A 24,578-nucleotide genomic window follows, 5' to 3' on the forward strand; every position below is an offset into this window, starting at 1 on the left:
TATATGCCGTGGCTGACAAGCTGCAACACACCTCAGCTGTGGCTCATGAGGCAGACCTGTAACACAGGAAAGGAGAAAAAAAACTCTCTCACAGAGGGAGAGCCACTAAAGGTCAGCGACCGTAACAACATAACAGAAATGCCTTTTTAATTTAAAAAAATGTAATGATTAATAATTAATAATAATTGCTCTAATATGCTGAAGTTAAACACACCTCATATACCGAGAATGTAAACTAGACTTGCACCAGGAAACAAACCTTAACAATGGATTTAGCCCAACTTTGCTGTCACATTGCTTCTGCAGGTAAGATCATGATCCACAATCATTTTACTGGAGCAAATTATTTTTTAGTAAAGTATGCTAACTTTGACATGTATATAGGGATTTGATTCTGACTTTTAGAGCTCTTCATGGACACGCACCAGCTTACGCCACTGAACTTCTACAGCACTATGTCCCTAGCAGGTCCTCGAGGTCATGTGATCAGGGCCTACTTGTCATACAGCATACAAGGCTGGGAACTAAGGGACACAGATCTTTTGCCACTGTGGCTCCCAGACTGTGGAACTCTCTCCCACTGAGGTTAAGATCTGTGGGCTCAGTAGTCTCTTTCAAGAAACAACTAAAAACACATCTTTTTAGAATTACATTTCGTTAACTTTTTGTCTTTTTTTGTTTTATATCTTGTTATCTCTTTTTGAAGCACTTTGTGATCTTTTGTCTAGAAAGATGTATATAAAAAATATGTTACTTATGTTATCCCCATGAAACAATGGCAGTCTTAAATGGCATAAGCTGTAAGGAACTTGACAGATGTATTAATATTATTAGGAGAAAATCTTGGATCATTTTCTGATGGATGCATGCATCAGAAGATGCATCTTTATTTTCCAGGAAACAGGCAGGAACAGGTAACATATAGATAAATGCTTATATTGTTTTTTGGGACACAAAAGAAATGCCTTTTCAATAATAATAATAATAATAATAATAATAATAATAATAATAATAATAATAATAATAATAATAATATCAATTAAATCCTTGTTCAAGTATGCTGAGTGTCAGCTGAGGTTAAGCACACCTCATATACTGATAGTGTGAACTAAACTTGCACCGGGAAACAAACCTTAACAAACCTGTAAAACCACACAACTCTTCTCTCAGGTCTTCACTTCAACTCCATCTTTCTAAATATGACGATGAAGCTAATGCTGCTGCTCCTTAGCTGTCACATTGCTTCTGCAGGTAAGATCATGAACCAAAATCCTTTTACTGGAGCAAATTATTTTTTAGTAAAGTATGCTAACTTTGACATGTATATAGGGATTTAGCACAACTTTAAAAAAAACAAACAAAAAAACTCACTTGCACTCCGACATCAGAGCTAGTCAAACAGTTGTATAAATGATATTTATTCTGCACTCCTTGAAGGTAAAAATCACAATATCTACTGATGTAGCAAACATCCCAGCTACAATACATACATGCTGGGACTCACTCTGAACTTGTTACATTCGAGTTTGCGTGTCAGGTTCTTTGTGTTACAGTCAAAGAATTTGGCACATTGTATTGGACATAGGCAGGTATTGGCAAGCAGGCAAGTGAAGCACTTCATGCTTCAGTGGGTGAAAGCAGGAACAGATGCAACAATAGATAAGCGTTTAAACTAAGTACTGCCAGCCCTGAAGATTTTTTCAAATGTTAGAACAACAATAGTTAACATTAAAGATAAAGAAAAGATACCTTATTTTTATTGCGTCTTTTCTGCCATGGCGTCTTTTCTTAGTGCAACTAAGAAATGCATTCAAACATTCAAGCTCTAACAGAAATATAATCTGACCTCGAGCAGTGGTTTTACTTTTGCTTTATTTTATTGGGAGAGCCAAAACATTTTAGCTCTGATTTTCTGAAATAATTAGGATTAAAAAATTGGATAACACAAATGCATGTTTTATCAGCCAGTGATTAACAATTGAATTTGATTTGCACTACAACTCTTCTGCACTGTCCATTAGTGATGTAGTAGAAAAGGGTTGGTATGTAGTATAAAAAACATATATTTTAAACATGGTTTATTTACACTGCTAGACTCCTACACTCCCACAAGATTTAGGCAGAATGCTTTTAATACACGTGAAATAGTTTCCTGATACATATTTCTGTTAAACAGATGATTCTTCATCATTTGCAGTTTAGCAAATCCAAAGACTCTGTCTCAAAAGTGTTTAGCAGAAGCTTTAGTGAAAATGTTAAAGAATATAGCAACATAGTTTTTTAAATGATGTAAAGTGCACTGTAAAAGCTAAGTAGTTCTCAGAACTAAAAAGAAATATGCAAACCTGTTGCTTCTAAAAAACTAAGTAAAGCTTACTTAAGTAGTAAAGGTTGTGTTCGTTAATAGTCTGAATAGCCCAGAGGAAGAAGCTGTTTGTGAGTCTGGGGGTGTGGGACAGGTGGTGGGCAGGGTGCAAGGGGGTCACCTGTGATGGTCCTGGTTTTAATGAGACAGGAGAATCGGGCGATGGTCACCAGGGGTGGCTCTTTAAGTTAGGAAAAAGGAAGCAAAGATGAACCTGGAATTTCCCCTAAACAGCCCTGGCATCTGGTTATCATGTCCATCAGCATTAAAGGGAAAAGCAAGAAAAAATACAAAGTAACTCTTGGCTATGATAATTCCTAATCTCTGCAGCTGCCACAGAACACCAAAGTACAAATATGCACACAAATATGTAATTCATGCTAACAGGAGGATGAAAAAATATTATCATGCTGTTACATTATTAATTTTTATAAAATTGATATTAAAAGAATAGAAATAAAGAAAAAGAAATAAAGAAAAAGAAATATGCAAACTCATTGCCTCTAAAAAAACTCATTATGAGTATATAAATTTGGAACTATTGGAACTAAGGAACTATTTTTAGTAGAACTTTATTTTTAATAGAATATTTATTCTACGTTTGTCATGTTCCTGGGTATGTTGACCCAGCGTTTTAGGTTTAGTTTACAGTATTTGGATGCTGTTTATGTTTAAGTTCATTAGATTAGCGAAGTTCATTTGGTTATTAGACTCCTTGTGTTTTCTTCCCCTGTATTTAAGTTTCCCCTCACCCTTTGTGTTTTATGCTGCGTGTCTTATGTTATCAAGTTTGTTTTGTCATGTCTGCGTCTCATGTTTCCTGTTTTATTTTGAAGGAGTCGTGTGTTCTTTGCTCATTGTATTTAGTTTCACTTCCCCTGTCCTGTCATTACCCTCATGTCAGTCAGCTGTTCCCCCATGTGTTCCCACGTCCCCTAATCACCTCCTGTGTAGTCCTCTGTTTTCAGTGTGTCATTGTCAGATCGTCTGCTTGGTTTCTAGGCCAAGAGTTCATGTCAAGTTTTCTTATGTCAGGTCCATGTTCCTGTTGTCGCTTTTTATTTAATTTAGCTCACCCAGTTTAGTTTATTGTTAGCACTGCCTTTTGCCTTTTGTGTGCAGTTCATTTGCCAGCCTCAATAAACGGCTCGTGTTTAGTTATTCAAGTCACGTTTTGTTTCATCTGCATTTGGGTCCACCTTTGACTCTACACACAGTCAGCCCCACTGATTGTGACAAAGTTGAATTATTTATTTATTTATTTATTTATTTATGCGTGTGTTTCTGTCTGTCAGGATTTTTTTTTCTGAAATTATTAATTACACTGCCACCATGTGGATCAGATAAAACACCCACAGTTAGGGGGAAAAAATGTGAATAGGTCCAGGATTATGAACAGCTGGTGAAATTGCATTTCATCTTTTGATCTTAAATATTTATTAGGATCTCAAAAAATTCTATCTAACAATGTTTATAACCAACGTTCTGCAGCATATAACGCATGCAGCTTACATTTAAAAAAGTTCAAGCTGAATCACAATGAATGACTCATATTTCTAATAATGTCTATATTGTTTTTCTTATTTAATGTATCACGTTATCAATGTTTGTTTCCCACAGTGAAACACTCACTGGTGTATTTTATTACTGAATCCTCTGAAGTCCGAAACATCCCAGAGTTTATGGCAGTTGCAGAGGTTAAACGCACTGAGTTTGGTTACTGTGACAGCAGCAAAAAGATATTGGAAACAAGACAAGACTGGGTCCAAAAAACATTATATAATGACAAGGCTCAGTTGGATTCGTACAATGAACTTTGCTTTGCGATACTGCCATACGTCTTCAGAAAGTGGATTTCAAAGTGGCAGCAGCTGGCCAGCCAAAGTGAAGGTGTAGTATTTTCTCTTATACTTTATGTCACATCATGTTGTTAGTCTCTAGATTTTAAATTGTAATTTTGTGCATCTTGATTGTGACCAGAAATTTTACTAATGTGAACATGCTTCAAACTGCATGACAAAAGAATATCTTGTTGCATTCACAATCATCCAGGTAAGTAAATCTCCAAAAGTTGATTCTGTTCATCTGGACCATTTATAAGAAAAGGGAAACCTGCAGCTGAGACTGAAGAAGTCACTTGGATGAGTGACGAAACGTTTCTCCCACTGAAAATGCTACGTTCAGATGAACAGAATCAACTTTTGGAGACAAAAGAATACATGTACACATTGTTCTAAATAGTTGCCTTACATTAATTGCATTAATTATTAGTGCCTTCAAACTGCCTGTAATTATTTTTCTGGTTCTTACGGATACCCTAGATGGTTGAATTGTTTTTTTTCCTCTTGTCCTTCATCTTTTTCTTTTAATCATGAATTGCGCCTGTTTTCCAATATAATGTTGTCAGATCAGTTAAATCACAGGAAGAACACAACAAAGATAGAATAGCAGTGCCTCACAGTATTAATATTATTCATTTTAATTAATTTCTAATTCACTTTTCAGTTGTCAACACTTTACAGATGATGGAAGGCTGTGAATGGGATGAAAACACTGGAGAGGTGAATGGTGTGATACAGTATGGTTATAATGCAGAGAACCTTCTTGAATTTGATCTTAAAACAATGAAATGGATTGCACTGAAACCAGAAGCTGACATTATCGAACAGGACTGGAATGCTAATGGAAACTCAGCAGAAACAATCTTCCTCACTCAGACTTGTCCTGATTGGCTGAAGAAATATTTGAAAAATGGGAACAGCACCCTGCTGAGAAAAGGTAGAATCACATGAGTGTGTAAACTACATCCTTTATCTTTCTATTAATGATCTTTAAAAAAAAAAAAACGGCAACGTGTGTTAACGTGTTGTTTTATGCAGATCAAAATGAAAATTAGTGGTGAAAACTGGGAAGTAAATGACACACAAGGAAAATAAATTATCAAAATAAATCCGCCGATTCATTTTCTGCCTCTTATTCTGGTCCAGATTATGGGGGCAGCAGTCTAAACCAGGGAGTAGCAGGTCTACTCTGACCCCATACTTACTAAACTCCTCCCCCCTTAGGTACAATTTTCCAGCCACTATAACACTCTTTCAGTCACTACCTTGAGTTCATGTATACCCTTAATATACACACATACCTTCATTTACATGTATGCATGTACACACATATGTGTGCAAACAAATAAAACAAAATCTAAATAACATGAAATAGTCCCTCAGTCATCAGTGTCAAGGCTAATGGACCCAGACACAGACTTGGAAAATTTCACTTTAGTGTGTTTATTTACAGTGGTCCAAACTAAATACAAAAAGTATTATTGGAATTGAGGGGATCAAGGGAGGAAGGGTTTCCAGGCATCCAATATGTACAGATCTCACACTCACAGTTAGGCAGGTACCTGTGCACAGAAAACAGAGGGACAAAAAGTGAAACTTTTGCTCAAATTGCTTGTTCCATTTTAAATTATTACTTTTTTTATTACTATTACAGTCTTTCTTGATTAACATTTTTCATCAAACAAGTGTACTACATTTACTTCTTCTTTGATGTATACTGCTTTGCTTCTTTCACCGATTCTCACACCTTCTCTTTCCCACATTCCCTCTCTCCAGTTCTTCCTTCTATTTTTCTCCTCTGGAAGACTCCCTCCTCTCCAGTCAGCTGCCACGCTACAGGTTTCTACCCTCAAAGGGCCTTGATGTTCTGGAGGAAAGATGGAGTGGAGATCCATGAAGGTGTGGATCCTGGAGAGATCCTGCCCAACAATGATGGGACCTTCCAGATGAGTGTTGGCCTGAATGTTTCATCAGTCACACCTGAGGAGTGGAAAAGATATGAGTGTGTGTTTCAGTTTTCTAACGCTGAGGACAGCATCATTACCAACCTGAATAAAACCGTCAACTGGCGAAAAAACAAAATTAGACATGATCAAAGTAAGACAAACAGATTTGAGTTATTTTGTTTGCTGTTATTGTGGATCATGTTTAATGTTACGCTTAAATGTTTTATCGGATCCCAAGAAGAGTTGCTGTTACTATGGGAATTACTGATGGAGATCCTAAAAAAAAAAAAAATTTCCAGCACTTCAACAAAACTGAAATTAATATTCTCAAGAAAACCATCAAGCTGAAATTAGTTTAGTACTTCTATGTTTCAAATTCAGCATCTGCAGTCTATGAAAGCCTTGGTTGTTTATTTGTGGCCCATTTAGGAGCATTTTGTTTGGTGAAAAACAGCTCATGTAAATGGGTTAAAAATTCAGTGACATGAATTATGGTGTGTCTGTTAAGCACTGTATATTGCTGCATTTGTGGTTACATCAGTCGAGTTGACATAGATATCATATCATATTTAAATCCAATATGTGACATATGTTATCAAAAAAGTATTCACACTAAAGAATGCATGGGATCATCATCATCATCATGAGTGGGATTTTAAATATAGAGATTATGGGAGAAAGCTGGCTGATATAACAGAGAGAATGTAGGTACTTTGTGTAAAGTGAACAGGTGGGAGGGAAGCAGTGCCAGGTTTATTCAAACTGTTCTATCATGGTGCATTTGGGAAGAGAAACTGAGTAATCTAGAAAGAAGAGCATGTGAAGAGTGTTCTGGAGCTGAACAGTATCAGACAGGATCATGAGTTTGAAGCTGGAACTCAAAGAGGTAATGCTCAATGTTGTCAGTGTGTACGGCCCACAGATTTGGATATTAGTTAGAAGAAAAAAAAGGAATTCTAGAGAAAGTTGGTTCAAGACGGTGCAGACAGTGAAGCTGTGATGCAAGGAGCAGATGTAGTAAAACACTTGGGGTCAATGATTTCAAAGCAAAGGCCAGTGCAGCAGTGAGACCTGCTACAATGTTTGGTTTGGAGACGATAGCAGAGGAGGATGTTAGGTACAGGCTGAGAAGGAGGCAGATGATCCGCTGTGGTGACCTCGAAAGGGAACAATTTAAATTAGATTTCTTTCATCAGGTTGAGTGTGTGGCTTCATGATCAAACAAATTGTCAAAAAAAATATTTTCAATAATTGGATGCAGTTTTATTCCATCTTATTTATCAGTACATTTTATCTTGTTTGTTGTCACTGAGCAGAAATCCTCATCATTGCTGCAGCGGTTGTTCTTGTTGTCATCATTGTTGCTGTCACTGTAATTGCCATTCACAAAATGAAAGAAGGTAAGAGATTTAAAGTTTATTTACCAGTCAGTAGAGACATAAATGCTTAATTTCATTATCTCTGCAATATAATAGTCTACATGTTAAACATTGTTACTTCTGATTTTTGTAAGAGAAGGTTTGATTGTTAGGCATTTAAAACTGTCCAAAATGAATTTTATTGATTTATTTAATTTATTTTAGGCAGATGCCCTTCCTCTTGTAAGTACACTATCCCCCTCTAATCTGGTATTCTCACCCTGGATTTAAATTATTTGATTAATATTGTGCTAATTTTATTTATTGTTAACTTTATTGTTATTATTATTTGGACTTTTGGATGTAACAGCTCCTCACAACACGATAGAACTCTCCGAAAGACCACACAGACAGACAGAGGAGTCTACACAGTGTTGACACCTGCAGTTAACACTGAACAAACAAGAACTGAGAAGATTGTCTATTTCAGTTTTGTTTTATGTAAACATGACTTTTTACACAAAATCTTTTTTTCCTTTGTTATTGTTTTAAATTCAAGTTAACTTGTAATAACTCAGGTAAAATGCATTTTAATATTTTATCATATCATATTTCCTATAGCACTGCTATAGCTATTAATGATATAATGTATATATAATTTGTATGGTGTATTTATCCTGATGATCAGGTGGTGGGGGATAATGCTGGACAGACGTGTTCCTTGGTGGGGGTGTCGTTGATTGAGAAAAAACGAGTAGACACACGTTTGTTCACACCGTTTTTTAAGAATCTTTTTTTATTTTGTAGGTTATTTTGAATGTGTTAAAATAACATTCGGTAAAATAATGTAAAGAAGAATGAGATTCCTCAGCCGTGATGCAGTCAGAAATTAAGCAAAAGGCCTGAAATCCAGCCTTTGGGGGTATATGTAGAGTTATATGTAAGTGTTTTTGCTGATAGTTATTTCTGCTCTAATCACATCAGAAACGTAATCAAAATATAATCAAGAATTAATAAAGTCGAACAAGAAAATTATCACTACAATGAAATAATTCTAATAACCTTTCAACCCAGACTTTCTCTGTGTGTGTACTGCACAATGTCACATCTGCACTCTTTCTGTGCAGATGTCACCTTAAACGCTGTATGTGAGTGTAAAGAATAGAATGATGGAGGAAAACAATGTATTTTTGTTTAAAATAAGAAATCCTGTTGAAATAATGCTAAATCGAGTGAATTATGCTAAGTATGTGTCAATTGTAAGGAAATAGCTTTTACTAAAGGGGTGAGGGGGAAAGAGAACAACGAGGTCAGCTCAAATCGGATTTTTTCATGTGTTAAGTATTATAGCAAATAAGAGCTTAAGAATTTAGATGTCTACACAGTGTTTTGTTAGAAATGGTGACAGTGTAGAAGTTTCAAAGTAAAGGGACACTAAGTACTATGATAAGGTGGGTCATCGGTACCATGTGAGACATAAACATCGTCAGGTATCTCAGCCACGGTTGCTCTCATGGTCACTAAAACAACAAGTTATTGGGTGAAGGATGAAAGAATAGAGAAAAACATCTAGTACACGTGTAACAGAGTAGCAGCTGTACCTCTAAGCTTGAGTACTCACTTCTGGGAAGTTAGCTGTATCTGTGGTTTTCTGAACAGAAGAGATCCATGATACTTTTTAATTATTCAATGCTTTAATAAATAATAATCTTTAAAAAAGTGTCTCGACTGGTGATTCCTCAAAGTTGGTAAAGAAAAATTACCAGGTTGGTACGAGGGAAACTTCTTTTGCAGTTCATCTGAAAAGATGCACTTACGCTTTGGGATCTTTTAAACATCATTAGGCACGTTGCTGTCTGTCCCGTCTGTGAGCGCAGAACAACTCGCAAAGCAGCAGTTCAGGGATGATGTCACACACATGGGTCCTCTGTCGGAATATAGGAAATCACTGACATTTTTATCAATCTTGAAAATCCCCCTGGACGCCCTGGACAGAACGTGAAAAATGAAAAGAAGACAGTTGGTCACCCTAGGTAATGGCATATTAAAGATATTTTTAAACAGGCGGGAACAGAGCAATGTGACAAAGATGTGTTAAAGATGCTTGTGAAGACCTCTCTACTTCCATGGTGCAGTCTTGCTGTACTCATCCCAGTACACCATCAGGATGAGGTGCTTTCCATAAGCTGACCCTACAGAGTGTTTATTGTACTTTAGCAGTCTGCAGGACAAGTACCAGATTGTTGCTGGGTGCCCAGTCTCTAAATCCCCCACCTCATGGTGGCCAAAGAAATGGTTGTGATTTTCAGACAATTCATGATGGTGCTTTGGTTCGTGATGTGCCACATTCCTTATAGGTGCATGGCAAGGTCGCCCACTGGTTAGCCAACATAAACGAATGTAAATCAATTAGCCGCAACCAACCAACCACATGACGTCATGTTCCGTATTAACAGAAGATGCCACTAAACATGTTGGTAAAACTTGAAGCACTTAAATCCAGCTTACAGACAGAGTTACATCTATGCCAGTTTTTGAGACCAGGGCTCCACGATGTAAATCAGCCTTGTTATGTGCAGCAGTTCATGTCCTTGTAAGCTGCTTGGCTGTTAGACTCTGATGGTCTATCACAGCTGAATGAAATCGAAGCTATGCCAGAAATTAAGGCAGAATAGAGACTTAGACTTAGAGCTTTTTATTGTCATTGTGCAGTTTCTTGCACAGCGAAATTGGGTAGCTGAACCACAAAGGTGCTAAAGTAAGAAGAAGAGAAACCAATATACAACGAAGGCGGAAAATAAATAAATAATTAAATAAATAAATAGAATAAAATAAAAAACAGTGTATATGTATACATATGTGAGTGGAACTATATACATGGTGTATGTGTAGGAAACATTGAAACAGACTGGGACCAAAATAATTGCACATGAGCCAAAATTATTGCACAGAACATGGAAAGACTGAGATGTTGCACATAGATGATCAACAGCAGTGTCAGGGTGGATGTGTTGGGGAAGTCTTTACACACTCTTAGTTTGCATTAAGAGTTCTGACAGCCCTCGGGAAGAAGCTGTTCTTTAGTCTGTTGGTTTTGCACCTGATGGATCTGAGCCTTTTTCCAGAGGGCAGGATGTTGAAGAGGTGGTGGTTAGGATGGAGGTGGTCCTTTATAATTGCCCTGGCTCTGGAGAGACATCTTGAGCTGGCAATTAAGTCCAGGGAGGGGAGTGGACAGCCAGTCACCTTCTCTGCAGTTCTGATGACCCTCTGTAGTCTCTTCTTGTCAGCTGTTGTGCAACCAGCGTACCACACAGGGATGGCGTGCACCAGCACACTCTTGATAGTGGCACGGTAGAAGGACACTAGGAGTTCAGTCTGCAGCCTGTTCCATCTCAGAACCCTCAAGAAATGGAGGCGCTGCTGGGCTTTCTTTACTAGGGCTGATGTGTCTGTGGACCAGGATAGGTCCTCGGATATGTGGGTGCCGAGGAACTTAAAGGAGGACACCCTCTCCACATAGTACCTTTTATGGATAGGAGAGGGGGATCAGTTCTTGTTTTGCGGAAGTCCATGATCACTTCCTTTGTTTTCTTGGTGTATGCAAGTGAATGCAAGGGAGGATCAAAGGTAAGTAGTGTGATTTAAACTATGCTGAGTGGAGACTGATTGGCTTGAAGAAGATGGGCATGAAAATTATTTTACTACAGTGCTGATGTTGGCATTGAGTTTTACAGTGTGGTGAAGTGGAAAAGATGTAAAGAATAGAGAAGGAGTTAAACACCTGGGAAAGCAGGCAGACGACTTAAGCGCTTTGACTGCTCCGGGAGAAAAGAAAAGCGCTATATAAGAATCAGTCCATTTACAATTTATCATAGTGATTGTATGCACTCACATACTTACTAAAATTTGGCATAAGCTTCATTTAATTCTCTTTTTTATTGTTAAAGGCTATCCCCGGTGTTAGCAGGACATGTATGCAGCCCTGAAATGTCATGGTCAACCTACCACACTGCTGAAATAAAACAAAAGAATCCAGAGAGTAAAAGTTCTTTAAAATATCAGCCTTTCACTCCACCCGCAAATTGGTAGTTTGGTTTTGTTCCTGTAACAGTGCAGTGGGTGTAGAGCCTCTATTTTTGTGTCTGCAGATATGATGTTAGCTATGGCCTCTGCTGACATCTTACTGGTTTATTGCAGCTTTTGTGGCTTTATTTTTTTTTTTCAGATGTTCATATTTTGCAAAGGATGAGTGGTTGTAAATGGAGTGATGAGACTAATTGATGGATACAATCAGTATGGTTATGATGAAGAAGACTTTATAGTGTTTGACCTGCAGATCACTGCATATCACTCCAAAACCACAGGCTGTCATCACCAAACTAAGATGGAATATGGAACATGCCCGATTTGAACATAATAAAAGCTCTTCAAGCCATTTATGCCCTAGGTTTTTAAAGAAGCATTTCCACTATGGGAGGAGCTTTCTGGAGACAGCAGGTATAATCACATAATCTGATGTAGTAAGCGGCGAAATTCATATGGCTTCCTTTTTCTAAGATAGAGTACAATTCAGAATCTAACATTTGTCGCTTTTTTCCTTTCTCTCTGTTGTTCTTCCCTCAGTGTCTCTCCTCCAGAAGACTTCCTCCTCTCCAGTCAGCTGCCACGCTGCAGGTTTCTATCCTTAAAGAGCCAAGGTGTTCTGGAGGAAAGATGGAGAGGAGCTTCATGAAAGCGTGGATAATGGAGAGATCCTCCCCAACAATGATGGGACCTTCCACATGAGGCTCTACTTTAAAAACCTAAAAAATAAAAAATAAAAAACTTAATTCATTCCTATTTTCTTTTAATTGTATCGTGGTCTTAGATTCCTGACAATAAAGCTAGAGATGAATGTCAGGGAGCTGCTCATGTTACCGTAATTAAACTCTTTGCCACAAGTCTTGGTGCATGGTTCATCATCCAGGCAAGGCTGAGGAAGTCACTTTAATGAGTTACGAAAAGTTTCTCCCACTAAAAAAGCTACTTTCAGATTGACTGAATGAACCTTCTGGGTCTTTGCCACAAGGCGTCGCTGTTGTCCAGTCTGCTTAACAAGACTATTCAGCGATCATATATTGGCCAATAAGCCACAAACAAAAATAATATTCAACCTTCCTACTTCCTGTGGCAGCTCAACAAGTTCATCTGCAGGACCTGCTGGTTATTTGTTTTACACTGCCGTTATCCAGTCTGTACTTTGCACGTCTGTACAGGTCCAGGGTAAGGAAACAGATAGAAAACATCTCTGCAGACCCCTGCAGACATAAACTGCGCCAATTTTCAATTTAGGCAACACTGATGAAAACTTTGAAACAACGCAATGTTAAATCATTCAGTAGTTTGCATAGTTTCACAAGACTTTCTATGGTTTCTTATTATTACTGCAATTTAAAAAAAAAAAGGTTTTGTATGTAAGAACTGCAGATTTAAGTGTTTCCATGGTTACAAGCGTGCTAACTGGAGAAACTGGAGGAACAGGGGGAGGGACACGGGTTGGTCACTTACTGTCGGTGGACGACGACTTGTTGATTCACATTTCTGTAAAGAAAAGGAATAATAGTTATGACCTTAAAGATAGAGAAACGATGAAGTTGTGTTTGCTGCTTATCTTCTGTCGTAGTTTATTTGCAGGTAAGAAAAATATTTTATCTCTAACAGCAGTAACCTGACCTTGAGCAGCTTTTACTTTCATTGTACTTTAAAGCACTTTTGACATTTTTAATTGAAGTTTAGAAGACAGTTTCTGGAATAATAAGAACATGAAACAGGACAGAATTTTCTTATTAGTACTGAAAAAACAGCTCGGTGTATAAGACACACACACACACACACACACACACACACACACACACACACACACACACACACACACACACACACACACACACACACTCTTCACTTTACTGGATTTTCATCCGTTTCTACAGCCTAATCAAGCTCTTATTTTATGTTCACACTCTATATACCCTCTGTAACTCTACTAATTCTAATATAAAAAGAATGCACCCTCAGTACAGAAAAACAGAAAAGTCAGTGATGTACTAATGTAGCAAAAATAGGAAACATTAGAACTGTAAATGTTTTCTTCCTTGTCTGCAGATTAACAGTCCACAGGTTGGGTGCTCGCACTCTGATTCGTTCCCTGGAGATGAAGGAGAGAGAGCTCAGAGGACAGCAAGATGGAGGAGTGAAGGAGAAGGTGGTGCAGCTCAGTGTCCAATCAGGAGTGAGCAGTTCTTTCACCACCTTCATTGCTGTCAACAAAGACAACAGAGAGGCGATCCAAGGACCTCTGCACCGCAGACATATTCTACCACCCTGTGAGGTTTGTTTAAAGCAAACAAAGCAATACCATGAAAGTGTTAACAGCAGGATGTCAGAGTCAATAGAGAGGACTCAAAAGAGCAACTTCAAATCAAACTATTTATGTAGTAGGTGTTTCTTTGCCAATGTCTTTCCCCTGCATTAGAAAGTAATAAGCCAGATGGAAGTACAACACACATCTATGCATTTCTATAAAAACTGACCTGCCCTGAACTTATAATCTCTCTCTCTCTCTCTCTTTGTTTTTCCTTAAAGTGATGGCTGTCCATTCTTCCTGTAAAAGGTGTAAATATAAACCTGAATGAATGGGAGTAGAAACTGTGTGTGCGCATGAAGACATGCTTGTGTCGCTGAGATTGAACAGATTTATGTATGTTCACGTAGCCAAGTGATAATCATATATAATAATCACTGAATAGTAATAATGTTATTGAACAGGTTAAACATTTAGATATCACAAAAAGTTGCAAAAAAGCAATAAAAAACAACAACACACACAGATGTGAAGTCAGCTGCACATGAATAACATTAGTACAATGACAACTTTAATCAGAGTGAGTTCAGAAGATCCAAAAGTGGGACACTAAAAACAAGCTAGTGAAAGCAAAAAGTGACTTTGAAAAATTTATTTCATAGAATTAAAACACTGATAGGAAAAAAAACTAAACATGAGAAGAATGGCAATCCTGCAGCGACCAATCAAAGAAGACTGTAATGGCTGCATTGTAAAGAAGTGAGTGAAGAAAGCTGATTTTTTTTTAGTTTTTCTGAGATATGCAGAGTTTTAACGAACAATTTGAACACTATTATTCATTTACATTATTTGTTCTCAACAGAGATGGGCAGTAATGCGTTACAAGTAACGTGTTACTGTAATCCGATTACAGGCACTTGCCCTGGTGGCCATTCTTTCAGTGGGCATTTCTCAACAACAACTACAAACACTAGTGAAGTGAATGGGCATTTAATTAAATAATGAAACATTTAATTCAATAATTAATGGCATATTTAATTCATTCATTTTGTCACTCCTGGCCCTCCACACCTCACTGCCATGATTGTTTGTGTAGTTATTGGATTCTAAAACTACTAGAATAGAATAGAAAACACATAAGATGCAGTCTCTGTTTTTTCTTCACCTTATTAATTTGAACTGAACTGAAATAAATCCGTTCTTTTCTGTATGGTAATGACTAGGACCTGTCCCAGCTGTCTCTGGTGGATTCAGTATTGTCTCCAATGTTTCTGATAACTTCCAGTTTGGGAAGTTTCCCATGCAGGTGAGGAATGCAGTGACTGACAGACTACCCCTCCTTCATTTAGGACCCATGCCAAACACTGAGTAAAGACTTCCTTGCATTAAACCTGCATAGCTGTTTTCACATTTATAACAAATCACCTAAGTGACCGGCAGTGATCGTATAGTGCTCTGAGTTGTTGCCTAAACAAGCCCTCTTCAAATCGGAGTTACAGCAGAGAGAATATGGCACTGAAGCAATGATGACAGCTTTAATAACCTATTTCATCTTCAATTATTCTTGTATGAAATTCTCTTAAAGTAGCAACTGAATTTCAACCAACTCAGCTAGCTCTGCATATTTTATTTCCTCTGTTAAAATAAAATGTGGCGGAGCCCAGCTGTAATTGTACCTTGCATTAATATGGTGTATTATTGATGGTGACACAGCACTGCTTAGCATGTCGTCCTGAATCTCAGGTGTGCCAATGACCTGTGCAGTATATGAGGCACTAAAATCCTGGTGGATTTCTGGGATACGAACAGGACGGAGTCATGTGAGCTCTATCAATATTGCACCACTTACGTCTCAGACCTGTATGTATGTATTTATGCACTGAAATCGCGCTGTAATATCCAGTTAACTGTTCACATTTGTACTCTGTTTTTCCATTTATTATATTTTTTTTCATTAATTTGTCTGAAAAAAGATCCACGTAGTAACCAAAGAGAGCCTAAATCAATGGTCTCTAATAGCAGCCAAATTATAAGAGCTTTCATTAGTGATGGTGAGATGAAGCCTTGTGATGAACTGAAGCTTTCCATCCAACTGGTCGACTCATGGTTCGAAGCATTGTGACGATTCATTGGCTCTACTGCGCCATCAAGTGGACGATTAAAGTCAGACAGGCTCAATGATTATAATGATGTGATGTGTAAACCTCTAAACTTAATAAATAAATTGTTTTCATGGTTATTTATCCCGAATATTGTCTCAGTATGTCTGATACAAAAGAGAAAGTGGAAACTATCAGGACAGAGTTTTGGTATGATTGTGTAACTGTGTAATCATGCTTATGTACATCTGGACAATGACACAAACTAGTGTGTGGTGCTTCACTTTTTAATAAACTAAAATCAGATTATAAGATCTGTGGTGTTGTTGATTTATATTATGGTACTTATCATTTGTGATATTTATTACTGTGTGCATACTTTATTAGGAGAGATGAGATTAAATGTTGTCAGACAAATATTCTCTTCCTTGCTGGTTCCATCGAAGGAGAAATGTTCAAGTAAGTATGTAACTGGGACGTAATCCAATTCCACAACACAATGTGACGGGGAATCAGCTGTGTTTTGCTGCCCAATTTATTTAGAATCTGGTGCAAACCGGCGAGCCAGTTCCTGAATCAGTCACGTGGTACGGACTGCCCGCGAGGCCTCGAACATCACTGCATACGTAATCAAAGCAAGCCTCGATACGCGCTTTACAAAAATACCACGAGATTACCCGACACACGCTTCAAAGCTTCGACACACAGGAGACATCACTACTGCACACAGCCTTCACACGACAACAGGTGCACCACACTGCTAAGTGTGTTTTGTGTTTAGAGTTTTGCTAAATGGGAGACTGAGCTTTGAATAGTGTTTAAGATTTTGGCAACAGTGGGACTGATTTGATGAAAGAGTTTTCATAGTTGACAGTTTAGTTTTTACAATGGGGTTTAGTGTTTTAGCAATTCAGAAAAACTCTAATACACCTGTGCTTTTCCCAGCAACTGAGGCTTTTACCCTGCACAGTTTAAGGTATGATAAAGCACTGACCTTATAAATGGCACAAAATACACATTTTAGCTGGGAGCTGGTCATTCACAGGGGAAAGGCTCCATTGTACAACAACAACAACAGTAGTAATAGTAATAATAAATTATTATTAGTCAGGCAAGTATATCATATACCAAACATGCTTCCAAACTAATGACATTTTTTGCATTCTTCACATCAGGTCAAAATGTACTTTTTTTTAAAAAGTGACTGGCACTGCGGAAATGGATCTACAGCACCACTTAAGAAATTTTAAAGAACTTCTAACAACTTATTTACAGCTTGAAATACGTGTATGACATTTATTACACACAGATTCAGTGAACCCAATCCAAAGAGGAAGTCTGGAAGTCCGCCATTTTGAATGTAAAATGACATTTTGGCACAGTTTTAGTGTTTTCCAGGCATCGCTGGTTTACACATTCGCCTGCAAAGTGAGAGGTCACTGGTTAAATTCCATTTGGTTACTTCAGGAACTTTTTGGGGTTACTTCAGAAAGGGACATCTTCGTCAAAGCCATGTTTGTGGTGGAATTTTGATCATTTATCACTGGACATAAGATTTTCATCTCTAAAAATGTATTTTGTCCAGTCTGTCCCAAACTTCACACTTTTGATGACAGTCTGGCGACGACTACATGCCAATATCTGGTCACACATGGTGCCACAGTTCTCATATAACATTTTAATCAAGACTACCCCACTGTGATTGAAGTATTTCTTGCAAAACAATCATAACCAAACAAAACCTTTCCTGTTCTGTAAATGAACAGTAGGACAAAATGATTACTAGTCATTGCGGAAAGCACAATTAATGTTTTTGTTTACATCGTTGGAACGAGGAAAAATTCCCCCACCACAAAAACAGAAATACTCATGAAAGCAACCTGTAGTGCAAACACGAGGGCTGAATTTATTACTTCCTGCACTAGAAAGCTGCCGATGTTGCTGATATGGATAGATCACCAGTCTTCCTTGTCTTTATCTTATTATCTCCTGTTGAGATGTTGCAGCAGAAAATGCAGCCTGGCCTGTTGAAACATTGTTTTTTTTTAGTGTTTCAACTGAAAAAATAGAATGCCTTTGATCCAAATGGAATGCATCTTGTGAAAAAAGGTGACATCTTGTGACATCACAAGATGATGACATAGATCCTTTGTTATGTCATCATCTTGCTGAGAGAAAAAACCCTTAAGTAGGAGCTTTGCTCTGTTAAACCTTAATGCTCAACGGACCTTGACCTGACAGCAAGCAAACCCTTTTTGGAGAGTTTTGAGAGAATTTTACTTAGCAATTCACCGACCAAGCCGACACATTTCACCATGTCAGCTCACCCATCCTTCAGCTCAAATGAGCTTGGATTAGTTAAAGGGAGCATTTTGGGAAAGCACTACAAGGTAGAGGCTTTCCTCGGAGAAGGGGGCTTTGGTATTGTAGCCAAATGTCGTGATACCATGACTAACCGAGCTGTGGCTATTAAAGTGAACAAGAGCCGCCCTGATATTCTGCAACAGGCGAAATTGGAAATTTTCATCCTGGAGCAGCTGCGAAGGTTGGATTCAGATGCCGCCAACATTGTTCAATGGAACGGCTTTTTTCACGACGGAGAGCGGGTTTGCCTGAAATTTGAACTCCTTGATCAATGCCTGAGGGACTACATATGGGACCGGAAAAACCACTGTCTCCCCATAAGCGAAGTCAGGCCAATTTTAGGTCAACTGACAAATGCTCTGTCCCACCTGGGTTCTGTGGGAATGGTGCACGCTGACCTCAAACCTGGAAACATCATGGTTGTAAACCGCCATGAGTCTCCCATCAAAGTCAAACTTATAGACTTTGGCCTCGCATGTCCTGCGTCTGCAGTGATGCCTGGTGACCGTGTGGGGACGGTTGGTTATTGTGCACCTGAGGTTATGCTTGGCCTTCCTTACAATGAAGCAATTGACATGTGGTCTCTGGGGCTGGTAGCTGTGGAGCTTGCTACAGGGCTGCCACTCTACCCTGGAAATGAAGACTATGATGTTTTGAAATTCATCATAGAGACTCAGGGTCAGCCACCAGATCATGTTCTAGACTCTGGCGTCTACACTGAAGACTATTTCATTGAAGACAAATACAAGCAACAGCGCTGGACATTTAAGACTGACCAACAATTTCAGTATGAGACAGGATATGAGTCCCTGGAGACAAGATGCATAAAACTGACGCGTCTGGATGACCTTGAACAAATAATAATGTTTAGACGAGGACCAGAAGCTGGCCAACGCTTATTTGTCAGCTTAATTAAACAGATGTTGGCCTTGGATGCACACCAGCGGATAACACCCTCGGAGGTTCTCCGGCATCCCTTTTTCAGCCCTAAGAGTTCCCTGTGCATAGACATGAGTGCTGAAAGATCACAAAACCCTGTGGTCTTTCAGCACCCTTCAAACTTGGAAAGCAAGAGATCACAGAAAATCAACTGCAGTTTTCAAAACTCGGTTGAATTTTCTCAGCAAGTATTCGTCCACACATCAGCCAGTCCATCATTCAGCTCAGATGAGCTTGAATTAGTTAAAGGGAGCATTTTGGGAAAGCACTACAAGGTAGAGGCTTTCCTCGGAGAAGGGGGCTTTGGTATTGTAGCCAAATGTCGCGACACAACAACCAACCAAGCTGTTGCCATTAAAGTCAACAAGAGCGACCCTGATATTCTGCAACAGGCACATGTGGAAATTTTCATCCTGGAGCAGCTGCGAAGGTTGGATCCAGATGCCGCCAACATTGTTCAATGGAACGGCTTTTTCCACGACGGACAGCGGGTTTGCCTGAAATTTGAACTCCTTGATCAATGCCTGTGGGACTACATAGGGGACCGGAATAAACAGGTTCTCCCCATAAGCGAAGTCAGGCCAATTTTAGGTCAAATCACAAATGCTCTGTCCCACCTGAGTTCTGTGGGAATAGTGCACGCTGACCTCAAACCTGGAAACATCATGGTTGTAAACCGCCATGAGTCTCCCATCAAAGTCAAACTTATAGACTTTGGCCTCGCATGTCCTGCGTCTGCAGTGATACCTGGTGACTTTGTGGGGACGGTTGGTTACTGTGCACCTGAGGTTATGCTTGGCCTTCCTTACAATGAAGCAAGTGACATGTGGTCTCTGGGGCTGGTGGCTGTGGAGCTTGCTACAGGGGTTCCACTCTACCCTTCGGAGAATGACTATGATTATCTGAAATTCATCATAGAGACTCAGGGTCAGCCACCAGATCATGTGCTAGACTCTGGCGTGTACACTGAAAACTATTTCATTGGAGACAAATACAAGCAACAGCGCTGGACATTTAAGACGGAAGAACAATATAAAGGCTCTGTTCCAGGGACAGGACATGAATCCCTGGAGACAAGATACATAATACTTACACGTCTGGATGACCTCGAACAGCTAATGATGTTTAGACGAGGACCAGAAGCTGGCCAACGCTTATTTGTCAGCCTAATTAAACAGATGTTGGCCTTGGATGCACACCAGCGGATAACACCCTCGGAGGTTCTCCGGCATCCCTTTTTCAGCCCTGGCCTCTCTAAAAGGTTCCCATGTATCAACATTGAAAGACCATACTGAATCAGTCTCCAGCATGGCATCTTCCACCCTGGACAAAAGTGATAAAAATACAAACTGGGGTTGGAAAATGACATTAACAGCAAATTACAATGCAAAAATTAATTAAGCTGCTCCAAAAATGATCACTTTGGCTTCTTTTTTTTTTTTTTTTCACTCCCCCCACCCCAACCAGTCGTGGCAGAGGGCTGTCCCTTCCTGAGCCTGGCTCTGTTGAAGGTTTCTTCCTTTTTAAAGGGAGTTTTTCCTTCCCACTGTCGCTAAATGCTTGCTCATAGGGAAATCTTCTGATTGTTGGAGTGGCCAAAACTCTAGGGGAAGTAGCAATTCTTGTGAAAATTAAAAAAAAAAAGCCTACCAATCTTCAAAGCGCAGCAGCGGACACCTTACCACCACATCAGTCCTTCAATCAGACCTAAAACACCACCTTTACAGAAATAAATTCCATACAAATTGGAAATAAATTGTGTTATAATTGTTGTTTTTGATTGTTTATAAATATATAGAGCTACCCTTCAGCCTCCTAGTAGACATACCTGTGTTATGAATGTGAAACTCCTCTGATTTTCAGAAAAGTTGACCTCTGACCTTGAAGTCAAGGTCATTGAGATTTAAGCTTCACAGAGATTTTCAGTAGATGCAACCATGGTATTGACTTGAAAATTCTACACTATCAAAGACTTAGGTGCCCACAGCACCTCGCCATATACAAAAGATTTTTCTATTCATTTATGTATTATTAGTTTATTTATTTCTTCATCTCGCTCTCTCTCTCTTTTTTTTAATTTCACCTTTCTGTTGCGATGCTCTGGACATTTCTAAACCCCACAAGTTCAGCCTCAATTTTCAACCCAATTTTCCTATACTTTCACTTGAACACGTCCAGCCTTCACCTCTCACCGGTCCTCGTCCCCTCTTCTCACAGCTTCCTGTGTGGCCTCCCAAATCAAACACAGGCCCAAATCAGCCGTTTCTTCTTCTCTGTTCATTCTCTCTTCATCTTTTCAGTCTTTTCTTGGCGGTTAACTCCCAGCATGGCAAATATGAACTCAGACAGTCCAATGCAGTGCTTTCACACAGTCATGTCACTGGTACACTTTCCAGCTTGTAATTCAGAGCACATGTTCCATTAACATACATGCTGCTGGACCCTTCAGTGTTTTAGGTCAGTTTTACTGTCTTCTGCCTGCTGTTAATTCTTCAAATCTACGGTGTTGTTCTGTCTGTCTTCTGTCTTCATCAGGAGATTGACTGTCCTTTAAGCTTCTTCTCAGGATAAGGACAGGATGAGAGGTGAAGCTGTAAAGTTTCAGCCAAAGCCTGGCCTGTTTGTCGTTCCAATTATGTTAATCTATCATTTTGCCGCTGTACTCATCTGAGGTTGAGCCAAGTCCATGGGCACCTGTATTAACACACTAAGACATTTATTTAATATCATTTTCATTACTATTTCTTAGCACTTTCATTCTCTAATTCCTCTGTTTTCCTTTTGAAAAGTCTCTCACAAGCTCACAAGCTATATTCAGACTTCCTGCTTCACTTTCTGCCAGACACACACACACACACACACACACACACACACACACACACGCACACACACACACACACACACACACACAAAAACAACAACAACAAAACGTCAGAAACTATTAAGATCCATACACTCTCTTGTTGTCTTCTTGTATTTGTCATGACTGGATGCATAACAATAATTAGTTAAAATGGTGAACAGGTTCATTTATTGCTCTCTTAACAGTAAGAGAAACAATAAGAGACACAGTGAACTCCTGAATGAACTGAAACAACCTTTAGTGATCTATTAATAAGGAATATCCACCAGAGAAACACTTGTTTTCTCTGGTTAAAATTTTATTTAGTTGGAACTTTAATTTCTATTGAATTCTTTTGGTCTACATGTTAGATTCAGGAGTTACTGTAACCCAGTGGTGTGCTGAGACTTACAGAGAGACAATTTTACTTTCAGTATCCAAAGTAAAAATACTTTTTCATTAAACCATATACATATACCTTCATACCTCAGAAAACAGAACTACACCTTGATTACAAGGATTCATGTATATAAATAATATTAAAAATCAATTTAATGAAAAGATTTGAGTAGTGTGCTACAGGGTTAACTTCAACATCTACAGAGGATTAAAATATGATTGAAAAATTAAAGTAGTGTGGCAGCAAAGGATCTTCATCATTTGAATTATCTTTGCTGGATGCCTCATAGGTTATAATAAAATTCTCTTAAAAAGGTTCATTTCTCGAGACTGGTCAAAAGTTTTACTCTCATTTCAATCATCCAACATGGCCTTAAGGATTTCTTACAACAGTGTCAGGAAGGGACGAAACATTACCAAGAACAGAAATAAAAATTTAATATTTTTGTGGTTCATTCATTCATCGACCACTATAACTGACCACTTACCAGTTTTTACTTGTGTGACTGTGATTTAAAAAAAAAATAGATACCAAGATCATGATAGCAAAGCGAACAATAAATGAAGAAGCAATTCATGCCTTCAATTTCGATTTAGCACAACAAGATTGGAGTTTGGTGTATGAAGAGTCAGATGTGGACAAGGCTTATGATAATTTTCTAGATATTTTTACTATGTGGTACAATAAACATTGTCCTGTAAACGAACACATGACAAAGAAAAAAAAGATAAAAAGTCCTTGGCTCACAAAAGGAATTATTAATGCTTGCAAAAAGAAAAACAATCTGTATAAACAGTTTATCAAAGTAAAAACAAAAGAAGTGGAACAAAGATATAAAGCATATAGAAATAAATTGACTGATATTATAAGAACGAGCAAACAACTTTATTATAGAAGAAGATTATATGAAAATAAAAACAATATAAAAGGAACTTGGGATGTCTTAAACAACTTAATTAAACAAGGATCTTCTGGAACATCATATCCTGAATATTTTACTGATGCAAATGGTGAAAATCACAACATGAGTAATATTGTCGATGGGTTCAATAAATTCTTCATAAATGTTGGCCCTGAACTAGCAGCGGACATCCCGTGTCATAAAAATGAAAATATCAGTAATATAAAATTAAATCCCTTTTCACTGTTCCTCTCAGCTACAAATGAGCAAGAAGTAATAAATATCACATTAAAATGTAAAAGTAAGTCTTCAATGGATTATCATGACATAACTACATGTCTGTAGTTAAACAGGTTATTCTGAATATTGCTAGTCCCTTAACATATATCTGTAATTTATCATTTCAGTCCGGTTGTTTTCCAAAAAAAATGAAAATTGCAAAAGTAATACCACTATATAAAAGTAATGACAAACAATTTTACCAATTATAGGCCTATTTCTCTACTGCCTCAATTCTCAAAAATTCTAGAAAAACTTTTTAATTCAAGATTAGAAAAATTCCTTGAAAAACATCAAATAATAAATGTTGGTCAGTATGGTTTCAGAACGCAAAGAACCACTTCAATGGCGATAATTGAGGCAGTAGAAGAAATTACTGATACACTGGATAAAAATAAATATGCAGTTGGTATTTTTGTTGATCTCAAAAAGGCCTTCGACACAATCAATCACTCAATTTTATTGGATAAATTGGAAAGATATGGTATTCGAGGGAAAGCTGGTAAATGGTTAAAAAGTTACCTAACAGGTCGGGAACAATATGTTAGCATAGGGCATTACCATTCAGAGAAACTTGGTATTACATGTGGTGTTCCCCAAGGGTCAGTGTTGGGACCAAAACTTTTCAATGTATACATAAATGATATTTTTGATGTTTCTCAAGTACTTAAACTCGTTCAAACACACGTTAAAGTCCGTTTGGCTCGACACTACCGAACAGAGGCAGTGGGACTAACATTGTGTTCTGGACCTTTCTGGAAACATATTTGAATTCTCGAGACTGAATCCATAGACCACAGAAACAAACACAGCACTACACATTGATTTTAAGATGTATTTTTAAAGCATTCTGTGAAAAGAGCTTGTTGCGGGGTGTGGTTGGTGGCTCGGCCAGAGTGGA

General features: G+C 38.2%; 1 protein-coding gene and 1 pseudogene across 6 annotated transcripts; both read left to right on the plus strand.

Annotated features, from left to right (window-relative positions):
- LOC147332152 (major histocompatibility complex class I-related protein 1-like) lies at positions 1-9,437 on the plus strand. 6 transcript variants are annotated; one of them, XM_086288574.1, is made up of 8 exons: positions 1-306; positions 1,171-1,251; positions 3,986-4,255; positions 4,871-5,143; positions 5,983-6,303; positions 7,469-7,552; positions 7,736-7,753; positions 7,881-9,437. In XM_086288574.1, the coding sequence occupies exons 1-8, from the start codon at positions 267-269 to the stop codon at positions 7,946-7,948; spliced, it is 1,155 nt and encodes a 384-aa protein (XP_086144700.1). In that variant the 5' UTR covers positions 1-266; the 3' UTR covers positions 7,949-9,437. The 6 variants fall into 6 exon arrangements, with proteins under 6 accessions (XP_086144700.1, XP_086144702.1, XP_086144701.1 ...); XM_086288576.1 differs by having other exon boundaries at positions 7,736-7,963; XM_086288575.1 differs by having other exon boundaries at positions 7,469-7,963.
- An 8,679-nt stretch (positions 9,438-18,116) lies between these two features.
- On the plus strand, positions 18,117-20,968 carry LOC147332153 (uncharacterized; annotated as a pseudogene).
- Positions 20,969-24,578: the final 3,610 nt, after the last annotated feature.

This window comes from Aulonocara sp. 'chitande type north' Nkhata Bay, linkage group LG4 (genome assembly GCF_057382095.1).
Source record: "Aulonocara sp. 'chitande type north' Nkhata Bay isolate Kocher_YH1m ecotype deep benthic linkage group LG4, A_spYH_male_GT1.1, whole genome shotgun sequence".
In the NCBI taxonomy this organism is placed as follows: domain Eukaryota; kingdom Metazoa; phylum Chordata; class Actinopteri; order Cichliformes; family Cichlidae; genus Aulonocara; species Aulonocara sp. 'chitande type north' Nkhata Bay.